This window comes from Colobus angolensis, unplaced genomic scaffold (assembly GCF_000951035.1).
Source record: "Colobus angolensis palliatus isolate OR3802 unplaced genomic scaffold, Cang.pa_1.0 Scaffold301, whole genome shotgun sequence".
Lineage (NCBI taxonomy): Eukaryota > Metazoa > Chordata > Mammalia > Primates > Cercopithecidae > Colobus > Colobus angolensis.
Window position 1 is genome coordinate 4,729,436 of NW_012116278.1, and position 18,187 is coordinate 4,747,622.

The following is an 18,187-nucleotide window of genomic DNA, read 5'->3' on the forward strand; positions in this document are numbered from 1 at the left end:
TGAGCGAATATATAGATTCTTTTGGGAAAGGCTGGTCTTCTCACTGATGTTGCCTATCACTAAAGCTCCGACTAGTATATCTTTTGACTTTGTATGTGGTATTTTTGTGTTTGTTTTCTATTTAGAATTCAAGAATTTTACTGAATTCAAATCTTTCAGTTTTCTCCCCTTGTTATTTGCTTTTCACATGCTTAGAAAGCCTCCCCACTTTCAGATTATAAATATCACATGTATTTTTAAAGATATTTATCAATATTTTATACTTAGATCTAAATTTTTAATCCATTTGGAATTTGGTGTATGTATTAAGTTAATTTTAACTTGATTATTTTCCAATGGTTAGCTCTTTATTGAATAAAATCGTCCTTTCTCAATTGAAGTGAAATATGTAACTTAGATTGATTTTTAGTATTCTTTTACTTTGATAGAAAACAAGGAAAGGGTGATGGTCTTGAAAAAATTTTTTCTGGAATATACTTTATATTTTACATTTTTGTTTTATTCTTGCAAAAGCTCTGTGTAGATTTAACATCTTAAAGGAAGATAGGATTTCTGAGGCCTATTGTTATAGGATTAATTTTTTTGTGGTCTGGAAATGCAATTTAAATAAGAATGTTTTTGTTAAAAATTTTATATGCTACTTATTCATTTTAGAATACTTTAAAATTATAGAAAAGAAACATATTGAACAAAGAGGGCATTCATCTTTATATATTGCTTTCTAACCTAATTTTTAAACTTAATGTTATATCATAAACATTTACGTTAACATAAATGATTTAAGTAAATAAAGTGGTTTAAAGGAAACCCAGTGTTCTATTATATCATTTTATTATATTCCTTTCACTCTGTTGTTAGACATTTAGGTTTGTTAAGAGCTGTAGAAATCTAAAACTGGGATGTTTTTCTAGAAGAGAATGTAAGGGGACAAGGGGAAGTTCTAAAGTAAAAGAATGTCTAAAACTTTGGTCCTTGAACTATAGCATAGCAGATTACAGTCAATATTGTGCCTCAAGATTTTCTGTTTCTTATATGAAGCAGGAGGATGTAGAATAACTTTGTTTAGAGTTATAGCTTTGATTTTATGAAAAGAAAGATTGTTGAAAAAACATCCTAAAACTATATTATCTAAATATAGCATGTTAATCAGGTGCAGTGAATCCTACGTTATCTGATTTTCATTGAGTACCTTGAGCCCTATGGAGATGATTTGTCAGAAGGGAAGAGGCTGGATTATTTCTTGCAAAAGACCACTTTTTTTGTGGGAATAGATTAGATTTGTCTTAAGGTAGCTACTGGTTTGGAAAATGATATATTCTGAAGAGTGGTTAGTTTAGCTGCTTCAGACAATAGAACATCAACCTCTTAGAATATTTGTGGAAATGAACTATATTTACTTATTCAATATGATTTACAGGAAGAAGGACTCTTACTTTATTGCATAGCAGAGTGCTTTTTCTCCACAACCCACACCCTCAACTCTTGGCCTTCTGCTTACCTTTCCTTCCTCTTCTTTGCCTAGAAGTCCTGTGTTGGAAGCAGGTTTAGGGCAGACAGTCAGCCTCAGTCTTCAGTGAGGGACCCTGTACAGAGTAACTCAAACACTCGTTCCTGTTTCAGGATGTGAACGCTCTGCGAGGAGGTGGGCAGCCTGTGGTGACTCCGTCCGTCCAGCCCTCTCTTCAGCCAGCCCATCCACAGATGACCTCACAGGGTAAGGAACCTCTCTGAGGCTCTGTGGCCTTGAACTGGGTCAGCACAAAAATTATCATCGCTGTTCCTTAAACTGTTAGGCTGCATTGTTTCAGTACTGAGGACTAAAGTGTAAATGTTAAGAGTGTGACACTTGTCAGTTTGTCCCTGGGTAAGACATTTTCACACCCAGAGATAGACCTGGCTGCTGGTTGTGACTTCTGCTGTGTTGCACTGTCAGTTTTGGAAATCTGCACTCAGCTGTTGAGACATCTCCCTGGGTGTGTTCTGTACTTCCTGTCGGATGGGATCCTAGGGCTGAGTCAGAAGCACATGAGAGCACCCAGTTTCGTTCCATTGGCTCATTCCTGAGATTGCATTAGAGCTGAGTGTAGGGAGACTAGGCAAGGAAAATAGTTGAGTCTGAAGCATGATGGTATGTAAGGTGCTAGTCCAGACTCACACCAAGAAGCAAGGGTGGATAACAGTGAAAACGTCTCCCTTTATCTTAGCACCTCAGGCATCTGTTTCTGGGCTCCAGGCACCTTCTGCTGCCTTAATGCAAGTTGCATCTCTCGATTCCCACTCAGCTGTATCTGGAAATGCCCAATCCTTTCAGGTAACGATTTATAACCGTATTAATTATATCCTATAATTTGCCATGGTTCTAGTCAGTCTTTTCTTCTTCGTGTACATTTCATACAGTAGCAGTTCCCCAAAGTCATAGTTCGTAATTTTTTTCCCCTTCCTTGGTTACCACTTTCTCATCTCTAAACCAGGCAAAGGATTACCTATGTTCCAGTGTCATAAAGATTAAATGCAAGAACAAGTAGAGCCCCTAGTACAACGTAGTAAAGGTCCAATCAATGTTTGTTTCCTTTTCTTTCCACACATATCCAGTTGAAGGGTGTATATTCATGTTCTTCCGTATTTTCCACCAAAAGTTGACAGGCTAACATTCTGCAGTAAATTCAGCAGAATGATATAATTTAAAAGCAGAACCACATGGAAAATGTAACTGGATTCTGCTATCTAGTAAACTTTTCTTAAAGAAGGCTTTTTTCCTGTTATCCACAGAAGACAATGGCAGCAGCCTGTTTGCCAGGGGCAGACCCTTTCTTCTGCCTCAACATACTTAGTGGATAAGACATATTGTCACTGATAACAGCGGCTCATTCCTTGGTGATGCTTAATGGAGGTGTGGGAGTAATGGTAGCTAGGCTATGCCTCATTAAGATGGGGAGTCTCAAAACTGGAAAAAGTCCCACTGTTGCCCTCTTTCTCCCCATCCCTCTTCTCCTCCCTGGAGAATTACTATCCTATAGACTAAGAATTTTTTTTAAGTGGATGGGTAGTTATATCTATCCCTGGAAATGAGCTAGACTTCCTTATTTCAAGGAAGAGTAACCATCCTCATTAAAATAAAAGCTACTGTTTATTGAGCGCTTACTATCTGTCAGGCCTGTAACTTACCAGCTTTTCAGAACATTACCTATCTCACTTCATTTAGTCCATACAACAGCCCTATGAAGTGATATTATTATCTTCCTCTTACAATTGAGGTGGCCGAGGTTCAGAGGAACATGAGAGCTCTTGGTCTTGCAGATTAGCTTCAGAATCTTGCAGGGGAGAGGCATCCTTGGAAACTGGCAGATTTGGTTTGGAATCTCAGTAAGCACTTCTTCCTTGAACTCAATGGAAGCTAAGCAGAGTTTATTAATCTAAAAACTTCTTAGACAATAGACCTGATAGTGGGGAATGAATCCCTACTTAGTTAAATCATCTCACCAGATGACTGGGTAGTGACCCAAGATACACTTTCTTTAGTTTCTGGGTAGGATTTTAGTGACTGGTTTCCCCTGGGTTAGATAGATAACTCTCCTGCTGTAGTCCTTACCCACTGCCAAACCCAGATCTTACCCATCTCTAGCTTCAGTAAGTTTGAGTCTCCTCCCAGCTCATCCACTTTGTTCCACCAAAGAAAAACGTGAACAAAAAAGAAAGACATGAACGTTTTATCAAGCAGCGGTAACTCGTCAGTTTCTCAGCCCTATGCAGGTATGCAAGCCTACGCTTATCCCCAGGCATCTGCTGTCACCTCCCAGCTGCAGCCTGTTCGGCCTTTGTACCCAGCACCGCTTTCTCAGCCTCCCCATTTCCAAGGTAGGAAGTGAATCCCTCAGTTTCTCATCTTCGCTCTTGCTGTGCTTTCCCTCTTCTTGCTCCTTTTTCATTTTTACTCCAACAGCTCTCTACTCATTGTTTCTTCTCTTTTTTAACAGCTTTGTTGAGGTATAATATGTATTCCATACATTCATTCATTTTAAATGTACAATTCAAAAGTTTTTTAGTAAATTTGCAGAGTTGTGCATTCATCACTACAATCCTATTTTAGAACATTTCCATCATCCCCCAATGTTTCCTTACATCCCCATGCTGTGTTTTGTTCCTTGGATATTCTCCTCTGGCCCTTTTAATTCCTCTGTTAGAATAGCTAGAGTTTAGAGAAAATAGTAAAAGAGCAAAACATTGGAGGAAATTGGGAGAAAGTTGAATACATAGGTGTTTAGTATCTCTAATGAAAGCTACTCTGTTAAAATTTTTTAATTATGAAAATAAGAGACTTTTATAAAAAAGTCAAGCAGCACAAAAGGATGTAAAGTGAAAAGTTACTGTCCTTCCCATCCATAAACCCCCTGGCCTTGGAAAATTGTTGTTAACAGTTACTTGGGTAACTTTTCAGATATTTTTGTATGCATGTACAAGTATGAGTATCTAATGTAAAAAAACCAAACCAAGATAAAGTGTAAACTGCTATGATGGAATCCTGCCTTGTTCTGCTGTTTGTCTTCTGTTTAGTAATCAGCTTTGGTATTAGGACAGTGGTAGGAAGAAGCCAGTATGTACTGCAACATAATTTGTGGTTCTGGACTGGTCAGGATTTCCTGGATGTAGCCTTTATCTGGAAGCTCTGTCCTTCTCCATCTGGGATATGCTTTTTCATCCATCAAAACTGTCATCTCCCTCTGTGAAGCCTTCCCTGACTATTCTCTGTCCCTCTTTTCTCTCTTCCCACAAACACAACTATGTATGCATGTCAGCAAAGAGTTAATCGTGCTTTTCTCTGTGCTACTTTTTTTTTTTTTTTTTTTTGAGACGGAGTCTCGCTCTGTCGCCCAGGCTGGAGTGCAGTGGCTCAGCTCACTGCAAGCTCCGCCTCCTGGGTTTACGCCATTCTCCTGCCTCAGCCTCCTGAGTGGCTGGGACTACAGGCACCTGCCACCTCGCCGGCTAGTTTTTTGTATTTTTTTTTTTTTTAGTAGAGACGGGGTTTCACCGTGTTAGCCAGGATGGTCTCGATCTCCTGACCTCGTGATCCGCCCATCTCGGCCTCCCAAAGTGCTGGGATTACAGGCTTGAGCCACCGCGCCCAGCTCTCTGTGCTACTTTTATACCTAGTATATGGTTCATTGTTTTGCACTTAATACACTCTCTTGTAATGATTTTTTTACATGTCAGTCTCCCAACCAGACTAAGAGCTCACCAAGGGCAGAAGCTGTGTTTTGTTTACTGCTGTATTCCTTGTACCTGGTACAATGCTGGCATGCAGTTGGATGAACGGGAAAGCAATCTGTGCTGCCAGTGCTATTGCAGTGCAAAGTGGGCATATTTGTGCACTTGGACCAGATGTAGCCTTTGATGCATTTTGCATGAACACAGCTTAGTTTTTGTTCACTTTGAAGCCCTTTTGCCTCTACTCTCTCCGGTGTATCTTCTGACAGGGTGAAGTCACCTATAGCATTTCCTAGTGTATGGAAGTATTAATTTCTTTCTTTCCTCTACTGGAAGAGCTACTGGCTTTTCTTCATACAGTTTCCTCTGCTCCAGTTTCATAAGTTTCTTTTTGGCTTATATCTGTTTAGGATCAGGTGATATGGCTTCATTTCTCATGACTGAAGCCCGGCAACATAACACTGAAATTCGAATGGCAGTCAGCAAAGTGGCTGATAAAATGGATCATCTCATGACTAAGGTGACTGAGTCAGGGTTGGGGCCATGTTGAAAGTGGGGATGTAAACAGGGAGCAGCCAGAGCTATAGGTAAACTCCTCTTTGGTTTCCTGTATTGGTAGTAGTTAGAGGTTATATCACTACAAGGACAGTTAATTATGTTGAGATCCAGTTACTTGCAGAAAACTCTAACTTACAGTTAGAGATTGTCTCAGGAACTCATTAACCCCCTTAACAACGGGGTCAAATCTTGGGTAAATTGTATTTCTTCGTTTTATAATTTCTCATAAGGTCTCTCTGGTATCCCTTTTGTAGGTTGAAGAGTTACAGAAACATAGTACTGGCAATTCCATGCTTATTCCTAGCATGTCAGTTACAATGGAAACAAGCATGATTATGAGCAACATCCAGCGAATCATTCAGGTGAGGGTGATTAAGAACAGACCACTCAGGCTGAAGGTCTTACCCATGCTGTCTTCCCGGAGGTACTACCCTTTAACACCTCCACCCCAGAAATAACCTGTGATAAATGCTACACTGGGTTAGACAATTCTAGAAAATCCATTATGGCTTAATTCCATCCAAGTGACTTATCACTGTATATTCTGAAGGAAACATTGCTTTTTTGACCGTACTTCAGAATTTCACTTCTTTTTTTTTAGCCATTTGTTCACTCAGTTCATTGGACCTAGTGATTTGTATCCATCAGGTATAATCTGATGTGTTGTTTTAACATACATGTAGACATAAGTTCTGGTGTTTTGTCTCAAAATATGTTAACAGTGTCACCTGTCAGTTCAAGTTGATTCTCTTCTATCTGGCACTTTTCTCTTAAGACACTTAAATTGTACGTCATATATTTTGAATTTAGGAAAATGAAAGATTGAAGCAAGAAATCCTTGAAAAGAGCAATCGGATAGAAGAACAGAATGACAAGATTAGTGAACTAATTGAACGAAATCAGAGGTAATGACAGGTACGGGGCCTGGCTAGGATGGACAAAAAGGTTTATTGTGTATATGCCCAGCTTAAGTACATGTATTTGTTTAGGGCAGTACATATATATTTCTGCCATTTCTGTTTCCTGCCTGTCATGTGAATTATTGCCTGTTTTCTGAGAGGCATTGCAGTAGAAGGAGCTCAGTGGGCTGTGATGTAGGGCAGACCTGTGTTTGATTCCTGCTCTGACCCTCATTCATTTTGTGGCTCTGGGCATGTTATTGATTCCTGCTGGCCGTAGTTTCTTTATCTTTAAAACTGGTACTATTTATTACTTACAGAACTCTGGTGTCAACTCTTCTCTCTTCTGTGTGGGTTAACTCGGTTTTATCCACCAGAACTCAGACAAAACTTCACTGATTCCCATATAAAACCTAAGGATTTTGTATTTTTTGTAGATACTTCTGAAGATTTGAAGGGATGTGTGGGGAGGGTGAATGGAACACATCACAACACAGCATTTCACTTAAAAAAATCATTCTCCCATATTTCTCTTCTCTGCTGTCTCTTGTCTCCCACATGACAGAGCTGGGGGAGTGGCTTTCTCTTCTTCCCTCTTTCTTATAGCCTCTTTACTCCTGTCTCTTCCTCCTCATTCCCATTATCACACACCCTTCACATTCTTGTCCTCTCCATTATTCAGGGTAGAGTTCACTGCTGGCCCAGATTCCTGCTTCCAACCTGATTTCTTTAGATCTCAATACTTCAGATCTAAGGAAAAGAAAATGCTTTCAGATAGCTTCTGATGAAGGTATAGAGCAGCAATGTTATGAGGACAGATTGGGCATTGGGTTGTGCTCAGTGCTTGATAAGTGTTTTCTTTTTCCCTATTTCTTTCACAGGTATGTTGAGCAGAGTAACCTGATGATGGAGAAGAGGAACAACTCACTTCAGACTGCCACAGAAAACACACAGGCAAGAGTATTGCATGCTGAACAAGAGAAGGTAAAGCAACTGGGGAGAGAAAAGCCCAGGTCAGGATGGGTGGAGCTAAGGAATGTCCCATGTACATACTCACCAGTCGGCTTTCCAACAGAATTTTTGCCATCACTGCAAAAAGAACTAGAAATCTCCCAGCAGGTTTTCATGTATCCATCATCTACATTTCTGTTTTATAATATACTTTGCAGTAAGGTGACTCAAAAATAATCACTGATCTTAGTAATTTGATTAGGTAAGAATTACACAGCTTATTAGAAACTAAATTTAGTCTGTTGACAAAATCAACAGAAAATTTCCATTATGCCAGGTAACAGATGTGTAGGTTCTTTTTAGTGGAATTTAAGATTGTTTGCTCCTTCATCTGTGTCTGTCAAAGCATTTTAAATACTCTATTTGACTTCAATCCTTTCAAAACTAGGAATTTTGACCTGTTCCTGCAGTAGCATTAAGGAAGGCTAGCAGGTCTTGGGTTGGGATCTGCTGATTCTGAAACTCGCTTCTCCCCTTGCTCCAGTGACGTTCTTGATCCTGAATGGATTCCTTCTTGTTTGAGCTACCACTCATCAGCTAGGAGATCCTGACTTTTTCATCTGCTGTCTTTCTTTTCAGAGGTTTAGAAATCATTTATATTTTATATTAATGTTTTCCTTGATGAAAAGTTAGATTGAACACACTTGTAACTTGTGGCGTTTACTCACTTCTCATATTCTGGTAATGAGGATTCCTTACTATGTCTTACGCTAATCTTTGTCTTCTCTTAGCCATAGAATCCAGGCAAGTAATGTGTGACCTCTTATTCTCAGATAAGCAGTGCCTTATCCTGCACAGCCCTGTCCAATCCTGACCCTATTCTGTTCCCATTACTTTATACCATTTCTTATGTATGTGACTGACTCCTAATGCCTAGGTGAAGATCAGCAGCCTGTGACATTGTTATCATTAGGTAGTGCTGAAGTCACTTAACCGCTCCCCACCCACTAAATGCACTTTTTACTATTTCTCCTTCCTCTACTTTTATTTCTTCTCTTCCTTTCCTTTACTCCTTTTGTTTGCTTGTTTGTTTTTTCTTTAGGCCTATACGGAGCATCTAAATATATTATTTGGCCTCATTGTTACTATTCAGGGATAAAATGATTACTGTAACTTGTTCCAGATCAGTGGTCTGCAAACACTGGCTGCCTCAGACTCACTTGGGGTGCTTGATTAAAACTAGATACTCTTAAATCCCGAACCTCCAGAGATTCCAATTTAGTATATCTAGCTGGGGTCTGAATCTGAACTTTTAAAAAGATCCAATAGATTCCAGGTGTAGGAATTACTGCTCTTGTCAGTGATTTCTTTTGTCATAATCTCTGGAGGGGCAGCATTTTTAAGAAGTTCAGCATGTGATTCTCATGTTGAGAAGCACTGTTTTGTGTGTGTATGTGTTCCAATAAAACTGTATTTACAAAAATAATAGGTCAGTTTGGTTCATAGGTCATAGTTTGCCAGCCCCTGAATTAGCTCAGTGATCTACCCAAATGTTTTCGTGTTGATAAACCCCAGAGATGTCTGATACCATGCATTGAGCCCAGTAGATGCTCTGTTTATAATAGCAAAACAGTAGAAGTAATAACAACAATAGTAATCACAGCTAGTATCTGCCACGACCCACTGTGTTATAGATACCATGCTTCACACAAATTTTTGAGGGAATCTCGTGATGAATATGACTGGGATGCCAAGTACCATATGTTTTAATTGATCATCTTTATTTCAGTGAAACTTTTTGAGCCCTGACTCTCCCCTCTTTTTCTTTTGATCCACTTCTCACTTAAGTTTTCCTGTGATCTCTCCTTTTAAAGGGAGATGGGCAAAGTCCTTTCATCCCTGGAGGCAATTTTCTGCCTTCAGACACAGCTCAGAAAGGTATGGTTAAGGGCTCAATGAGTATTTGGTGAATGAAATTATTTTTTATTGTGATACAGTACCACAAAAAATCGTGGAATAATGGCTAAAACTGGAAGAGCTATTAGAGGTCGCCTTTTTAGTTTAACCTTTTTATTTTAGAGGGACAAACCAAGGCTCAGAAATGAAAGGGTGAAAGACCTGCATAGGACCCCATTTCCATTCAGCTATATTTCTTTTCCTGTGTCAAATTACTATCTCTCTTGAGTACTGTTTTCCTGCTTTTACCTTGCAAGCTTTATTCACTGTTTTTCTGAACTCTTGGTTCTTCCTGTCATTGCTTGCTTTTTCTCACTCTCCATGTCAGCAGTAGAATTTGATCCAGGGTAGGAACCAGGGAGCCATCCCATCCACTGTGTAGATTTTTTTGTGTTTTCCCATCTCACTTGATTATACCCTAACCTTAAAAAGAAATTATAAATACATCTATACACACACACACACACACACACACACACACATACACACATTTTTTTCTGATCATAAAAGTTGCATCTATTCAGTCTGGAAAATTGACAAATACAGATAAGCAAACATAAAATATAAATCCTTCCACTCAAAAATAATGATATCCATTCCCTTATTTTCTGTGTACATGTGCATTTGGGGGACAGCATTAATTTTTATGCTTCTGATAGGCCTTTCTAGCTAAAGACCTGAGATAAAAAGAGCTCTTGGGTGATTTTCCACTCTGCTTAACCTTTAGCAAGAGAGTGACCCTCCAGTTCATTGGCATGCCTTTGGAATTTGTCCCTTCCAGTGTTTTAGCTGCTGCAAGTGCTTGTGAGAGAGGTGCATGTTCTGTCATTAGTGAGCTCTCTGAGCTATGAATAGATGCAAAGCTCTCTGAGCTCTGAGTTAGTTTTGTTTTCATTAGGCCATTTGAAGCAGGACAGTGAGTAGATGAAAGCCACTCCTATATCTGGAAGTTCTAGATTTCGTTGTCTTCTGTGTTTAGGAGGTGAAAACCTAAGGCTACTGAATAGCAAAAATAAATATCTTAAAGCTTAGTCTAAAGGTTACATATGCTCTCAGATACTCATTTATAGCCTATTTATTTTTATTTATTTTTTAAAGTGAAAGCAAGTTTATTAAGTAAAGGAATAAAAGAATGGTTACCCCATAGGCAGAGCAGTGCATGTTATTTTTATTTTATATACAATTTTATTTTCTTGTTTTACTTATTTATTTATTTTTCTTTTGAGACAGAGTCTTGCTCTGTTGCCCAGGCAGGAATATGATCTCAGCTCACTGCAACCTCTGCCTCCTGGGTTCAAGTGATTCTCCTGCCTCAGCCTCTGGAGTAGCTGGGATTACAGGTGCCCACCACCACACCTGGCTAATTTTTGTATTTTTAGTAGAGACTGGGTTGTTGCCAGGCTGGTGTCGAACTCCTGACTTTGTGATCTGCCCGTCTTTGCCTCCCAAAGTGCTGGGATTATAGGCGCGAGCCACCGTGCCCGGCCTTTATTTTCGTTTTTTAGGAGAGTCAAAATATCAGATTTTAAATGTAATCTATAAAACTGATAAAGACTTGGGAATAAGGCAGGGAATAAATATATTTAAAACAAGTGGGTACAGTGAACACAATAAGAAGAGACAAATGATAAAAAGGAAATAGACAACTGTAAAAATGTATGTAAGGTGTAATAGAGCCAGGCATAGTAGCTTGCACCTGTAGTCCCAGCTACTCCAGAGGCTGAGGTGGGAGGATTGCTTGAGCCCAGGAGTTTGAGGCCACAGTGAGCTATGATCATGTCATTGCACTCTAGCCTGGATGACTGAGCGAGACGCCATCTCGAAAAAAGAATTTTTTAAAGTATACTAGTATATGTACAATAGTATAGGAGTTGTAATAATAGTAGTAATATAATCGTATAGGAGAGATGGTCCACCCCCATAATTTGAGTTTGGTTTAATACAGGTTCAAGGCAGCCGTAACTCCCTGTTTCCTAGTTCAGTCTACATAGAGTTATGTGAGGTTGGTTCATTACTTGCATGAAGAACACCTATGTTTAAAGTGACATCATACTTTGTTATTATTCAGGCCAAGGTGACAGAGGAGTTAGCAGCGGCCACTGCACAGGTCTCTCATCTACAGCTGAAAATGACTGCTCACCAAAAAAAGGAAACAGAGCTGCAGATGCAACTGACAGAAAGCCTGAAGGAGACGGATCTTCTCAGGGGCCAGCTCACCAAAGTGCAGGCAAAGCTCTCAGGTATGTACTAGGTTGGGGATGCTGGGATTGTTGCCATTTAAACTCAAGGAATTAAGCTGTTTTCTTCCTCTCAATCTTTTTGGCACAATGCTTATGAAGTTTTTGAAGGACTGCACCAAAAATTAAAGGAGACTAGTATAAAATCTACATGATTATTTTACAGAAGGAACAATAAAAGAACTGACTATTCATGTGGAATTGATCAGTGCCACAGTTCCCTTTTGTTTGGGGAGGTGTTGGCTTCAAAATCTTTGGTACCTATGATTGGCTTCAAATGCCTGGAAGAGTTAATGTGTTGTTCTAACTCATGACTCAGTGGAAGTTTAAAAAAGAGATGCTTCCTGGTGTGATTTCTTCTTTCCTAGAAGATGGATTGCAGCTCTTCAGCCTGACACTCAAGGCCCCTCCTGCTTGGCTTGTCTCCCATTATATTGTTCAGTTCATCCTGGCCCTGACCATACCAGCAAGCCTGCTGGCTGCTCTTCGGCTCATCCTGTAGTTCTTGTCTTGCTTCTTATCCATGCTATTCTCTGGACTTGACATGCCTACCGTTACCAATATTCGCCTTCAGGCCTCTTCAAAGTCTGCCTCTTTCAGAAGCTTTCCTGGTTTTCTCTAGAACATTTGATCCTTTAAAAAAAAATCCTTTATCTCTTAGTGCATTATTATTATTATTATTATTATTTTGAGATGGAGTCTCGCTCTGTCACCCAGGCTGGAGTGCATTGGCCGGATCTCAGCTCACTGCAAGCTCTGCCTCCCAGGTTTACACCATTCTCCTGCCTCAGCCTCCTGAGTAGCTGGGACTACAGGCGCCCGCCACCTCACCCCGCTAGATTTTTTGTATTTTTTTTTTTTTTTTAGTAGAGATGGGGTTTCACTGTGTTAGCCAGGATAGTCTCGATCTCCTGACCTTGTGATCCGCCCGTCTCGGCCTCCCAAAGTGCTGGGATTACAGGCTTGAGCCACCGCGCCCAGCCTTAGTGCATTATTATAACCCTTATCACAGTTTGATAAGCATGGTGTTTTGCTCATCTTTGTAAAGTCCTCTCCTCCATATTAGTGTTCAGTGCCTGGCAAGACATGGTGATTGGATAGAAGATTAGTGAAGACCAGCAGGTTAATTAATCTACCGTGGTGTATAGAAACAAATATGGAAGGCAGAGATGCGACTAATGGGCAGGGGGTAGCTGGAGCCGCAGCAGAGTTGGGTGGAAGCAAAGTTCATTTGCCTAATAGAGAACTAAAAAACAATGATGTCAATGGGTAAGGTGCTACCTTGAAGATACATCCCTTCACTTTTATTTTTTTCTTAAATTTTTTATGTTTTGTAGAGACAGGAGTCTCACTGTATTGACCAGGCTGTTGTGAACTCTTGACCTCAAGCCATCCTTCCACCCTATTCCTCCGAAGTGTTGGGATTCACAGGCATGGGCCACTGCTCCCAGCCCACCTCTTGCCTTTTAGAGCATGACTGGGCCCACGTGAGGCAAACATGTTAGACAGTCTTAGATTTGAATATTGTTCAGATGTCTCCTTGCTGCTTTTGTGGTGCTTATGACAATTACCTCAAGAGCCATAAGAGTCTCAAAAGTTTCCCAAACAAATTTTATTTATTGCAAAGAGCTTTATTTGAGAAGGGATGTTTTGAAAGCAAATTCTTGGTAGAATGCCCCAGCTACCAAGAAAGTTGAGACTATCTTATTCAAGCAGTGAGAAAGAACCCAGACTAATACTAAACAGTGATCGGTCCAGTGTGTTAAGATGGTGGCCAAAATGGAATTGTGGGAGTGATCTGTTTCAAAGGTCATTTCTGACTGCTGGGGACATTTCTTTCCCATTTTGTATGTGGAGAAGGTGACATGTACACACAGAGATGACTTTCTGTGGGATAAATATGGGTTGATGGAGGGGTCAGCTGACAGCTTGACATATCTTATTGCTGGTCAGTGAGGTGATGTTGAAAGAAGTGAGCAGAGGCTGCTTGTGTGGTAGGACTGGGAAATCAAAGCATGCAGCTTTGAAAGAGCCACTGGGGCCAGGCACAGTGGTTCACGCCTGTAATCCTAGCACTCTGGGAGGCTGAGGTGGGAGGATTGCTTGAGCCCAGGAGATGGAGGCTATAGTGAGCCATCACACCACTGCACTCCAGTCTGAGTGATGGAGCAAGACTCTGTCTCCAAAAAATAACTTACAAAAAGAACTGCTGGGATAACACATAGCCCACCACAGCACTGGTTCTGTAGCCAAGTCTCTCTGCTCCTGTATCCCAGAGCTCCAAGAAACCTCTGAGCAAGCACAGTCCAAATTCAAAAGTGAAAAGCAGAGCCGGAAACAACTGGAACTCAAGGTGACATCCCTGGAGGAGGAACTGACTGACCTTAGAGCTGAGAAGGAGTCCTTGGAAAAGGTAAACTCTACAACTCAGTTGGCCAGAATTAGCTGTTTAATAAACATTTTAATTTTCCTTTTACAAATTATAATAGTATGTGCTTATTGTAATGAAGAAAAGTGTAAAATTAAAAAAAAAAATTTTCCCCTCTCTAATCTCATACATTAGAGGTGACAATTATAAAGTATATGATCCTTCCAGATTGTTTTCTGTATGTAGAAAACATACATTCACACACACACATACATGTATGTATACTGACAATTTTTTTTACATCACATTTCATGCTTTTTAGGAAAATATCATGGCCTTGTACTACATAAGAAGATCTTTCTCATATTTAACTGCTGCTGCATAGTAGCCAACTGTGAGGCTGTACCATAATTTATTTAATTATTCGGATGGATAGTTATGTTTTTATTTTTTCATTATTTTAAACATTGCTTCTATGGACATTCTCATATAACTGTTTTTGCAAATTTGTTTCAGCATTCCTATAAGATGGATTGCATGAGTAAGAATCACGGGATCAAAGGGAAGGCTACATATTTGAATTTTTATAAATATTACCAGATGATCCTCAAAGAATAGTGCTTACACTTTCAGCACTATGTGAGTGAGCCCATTTGTCACATTCTTCCCCATTCTACATATATCACTTTTTCTATTCTTCATTAGTCTGACAGGTGAAATATGTTATCTTGTTTTAATGTGTATTTTTATTAGTAGTAAAGCTTTCATATATTTAATACCTATTTATATTTCTTAGGTATCTCTTTTTAGTGTCCATTATCCTATTATTAGTTCAATTTGTGAACCCTTTTAAGTGTATCGATCCTTTGCCAGTCATAGATGTTGTAAATATTTTTCTAGTTTGCTGTCTTTTCACTTTATTTGTAGTATATTTTGTTGGTTAAAATTTTAATATCAGGAAAGACTAAGTGAACAAAGTGAGGGCATTTCTATCTTTTTGTATGTTCTGGAATAGTTGAAATATGAAAAGAATAAACTGCTCCTGAGGCTTCAGTAATTGCATTAGTAAAGCTGTTTTGGCCCAGTGCCTTTTAAGAGGGTAAATCTTGGTCTGCAATTACATTTTTTTTCTAGGATTTTTTTTCTATTTTATTTATTTATTTTTAACCAATTCCTTCTAACCTCTTGGCTGTTTTCAGTTTGTCATTACTTTAGATACTACTATAGTGACCATCCTTGTAACACACTCTTTATGACTGTGACTTACTGAATCCTTAATTACAATTTGTGGAATTTCTGGATATGTGTGTTTTTAAAGGCTTTTCAGAGGATTACTATCCAAAGAGAGTATATCCATTCATTTTCTTACTGTCAGGGTATGAGAATGTCTGATTTCCTGTACCCTCATTAAAGTTAGGATGTTCCCTAGCTCTTAATAGAGGGGTAAAGTTCTTCTTGTCTTCCTTCTCCTGTCACCATTTTCCTCACCCAGTATCCAAGAATGTTAAATATTTAGGGGAAAATTAAACTAAAAAATGAAGTTTCCAGAAATGGAGTAAGGATCCCACAAGGTAATTAACTGCCACCGCCATCATCCCTTTTGATTCTCCGTTAATAAGCTAGAGCTGATGATGGTTCTCTTGTTCCTAAGAACCTCTCAGAAAGGAAAAAGAAGTCAGCTCAAGAGCGTTCTCAGGCCGAGGAGGAGATAGATGAAATTCGCAAGTCATACCAGGAAGAATTGGACAAACTTCGACAGCTCTTGAAAAAGACTCGAGTGTCCACAGACCAAGCAGCTGCAGAACAGGTAATGGGAAACTGAAGCACTTTGGAAATAGAGGGAAGGTGTGAAGGACTCAGAGAGAAAAGCTTCTAGTTTCTTCCTTACCCTTTAGGATGACATTTCTCATAGCTGATACTCTCACTTTGGAGAAAGGTAGAAAAAGTAATCCAGATATATGCAAGAGAGCCAGGAATCGAATGAAGAATCTTCTTTCTTTTTTTAAAGCTTAGTTCATATTTAATTACATAAGTAAAAACGAAAAATAGTTTCCTTATCAAAAAACTCCAAACATGATATAGGCCAAAGCCATCAACCATCAGACACCATCCTTCAGGCACATTATCATCCCTGAAAGGAAGGGATTTATTTAGGTCATCAGGAAGGAAACCAGGGATAGTGGCAGGACACAGCTGGATCTCTAGTCTGTGCAACAGCAACCTTTCTGATTATAAGTTTAAAATTTATATGCATATGTTTGTTTAATTAGAGTTCATTGGTGCCCTCAGTTTGACCACCTCTGGGAATTTTGGTGAAAAAAAGTTTCTGAACCTATAAAATTTAGGGTTCAGACCCTGAAAAGCAATGATCACATGACCCTGCCCTCCAGGAACCTATCTAAATAGGCACATTTTTGTCTGCTTGGAGTACCTTTTGGAGTCCTGACAACCAATGACATCTTAAGAAGTGTATTTACTTTAAAAGTAATGAGAGTCTTTTAAACAGTTTCCCAGTTAAATCTGGGCTGTTAGCTTATTCTTTTGCTTTTTGAAAGATGGGCTTCCCTAGGTGCAATGGAATCTCACTCCCCTGCCCCCAAGGATGATATGGTCATTACTTTCTCTTGGCAGCTGTCTTTAGTACAGGCTGAGCTACAGACCCAGTGGGAAGCAAAATGTGAACACTTGTTGGCCTCCGCCAAGGATGAGCACCTGCAGCAGTACCAGGAGGTGTGCGCACAGAGAGACACCTATCAGCAGAAGCTGGTACAACTTCAGGAAAAGGTACTTATTTTTCTTGAGCCAAACAGTTTAGGCAGCCCAGTTAATTTCTGTCGATCCTTCTGAGCCTAAAAGTTATTAATAGCTAGAAGACAAAACCACACTTGTTTAGCTTGTCAGTTATCTTTTACATACTTATTTGGGGTGATAGGTCAGTGACCTGGAAAAAGAGAGAACAGCACTAGTGTTCCGGAACATGTTTTCCATTATTATTGGATCCTTCATTTATTAAACAAGTATTTATTGAGAGTCAGTTGTATTCCATCCACTGTGTTAAAGAAAGTGCATACAAGGAACCTGTCCCTCACGTATCTCACAGTCAAGAAAGGGAGACAAAGAAACAAAGATAGGCGTTAAGTGCTATGGGACCCAGAAGAGGAAGTACCCGGGAGAGCTGGGAAGGTTTCCCAAAGGAGGTGACATTTGAGCAGAGCCAAGAAGGACAAATAGCTTTGGTAAGGCAGCAAAAGAGGCAGAATATCCTGGGCAAAGGCACTGAGATAAGATTGAGGCTGGGGTGTGGTGGGATCATCAGGCCTGAAAAAGAAAGAGATGGGACATGGTATGAAAGTCCATATTCGAGGTCAGTTTCTTTCCTTAAAGTGTCCAATTGAAAACTTTTGGCTCAGAGATCTTGGAGGCAATCTTGCAGACAAATGGGTTGCTGTTAATGCTGAATGTTTATGTCTAAATGACTAGAGTTATTACCTACCCTCCTGCTCTTTTTTCATTATATTTTTGACCTGATTAGGAACAAGGCAAGCAACCTTCTTGGGAAAGAGAAAGGGAAGTTTTGAGTTAAAATCGAGTGATGAGGAGATAGAATTCTCTGAGGCAGAGGGTCTTGGGTGGGGGCTGAGGGAGTGGACACCAACAGACCTAGGTGAGCTTAAGACTTGATGTTTAGAGATGCCAGAGAGGATGTGGAGAAATAGGAAAGCTTTTACACTGTTGGTGGGAGCGTAAATTAGTTCAACCATTGTGGAAGACGGTGTGGTGATTCCTCAAGGATCTAGAACTAGAATTACCATTTGACCCAGCCATCTCATTACTGGTTATATACCCAAAGGATTATAAATCATGCTACTGTAAAGACACATGCACACGTATGTTTATTGCGGCAGTATTCACAATAGCAAAGACTTAGAACCAACCCAGATGTCCATCAATGATAAACTGGATTAAGAAAATGTGGCACATATACACCATGGAATACTATGCAGCCATAAAAA

The 18,187-nt window shown here is 39.6% G+C and overlaps 1 protein-coding gene across 1 annotated transcript in view; it reads left to right on the forward strand.

The window, feature by feature from the left end:
- The window catches only part of FKBP15 (FK506 binding protein 15, 133kDa), a 106,760-nt gene that overhangs the window by 81,785 nt on the left and 6,788 nt on the right, over positions 1–18,187 (forward strand). Inside the window, exons 17-27 of the mRNA XM_011950116.1 lie at positions 1,621–1,714; positions 2,205–2,311; positions 3,741–3,855; positions 5,616–5,725; positions 6,018–6,125; positions 6,574–6,668; positions 7,544–7,646; positions 11,638–11,809; positions 14,083–14,219; positions 15,826–15,981; positions 16,806–16,958. Coding sequence (XP_011805506.1) covers positions 1,621–1,714; positions 2,205–2,311; positions 3,741–3,855; positions 5,616–5,725; positions 6,018–6,125; positions 6,574–6,668; positions 7,544–7,646; positions 11,638–11,809; positions 14,083–14,219; positions 15,826–15,981; positions 16,806–16,958 — 1,350 coding nt within the window. The remainder of the gene's footprint in view (positions 1–1,620; positions 1,715–2,204; positions 2,312–3,740; positions 3,856–5,615; positions 5,726–6,017; positions 6,126–6,573; positions 6,669–7,543; positions 7,647–11,637; positions 11,810–14,082; positions 14,220–15,825; positions 15,982–16,805; positions 16,959–18,187) is intronic.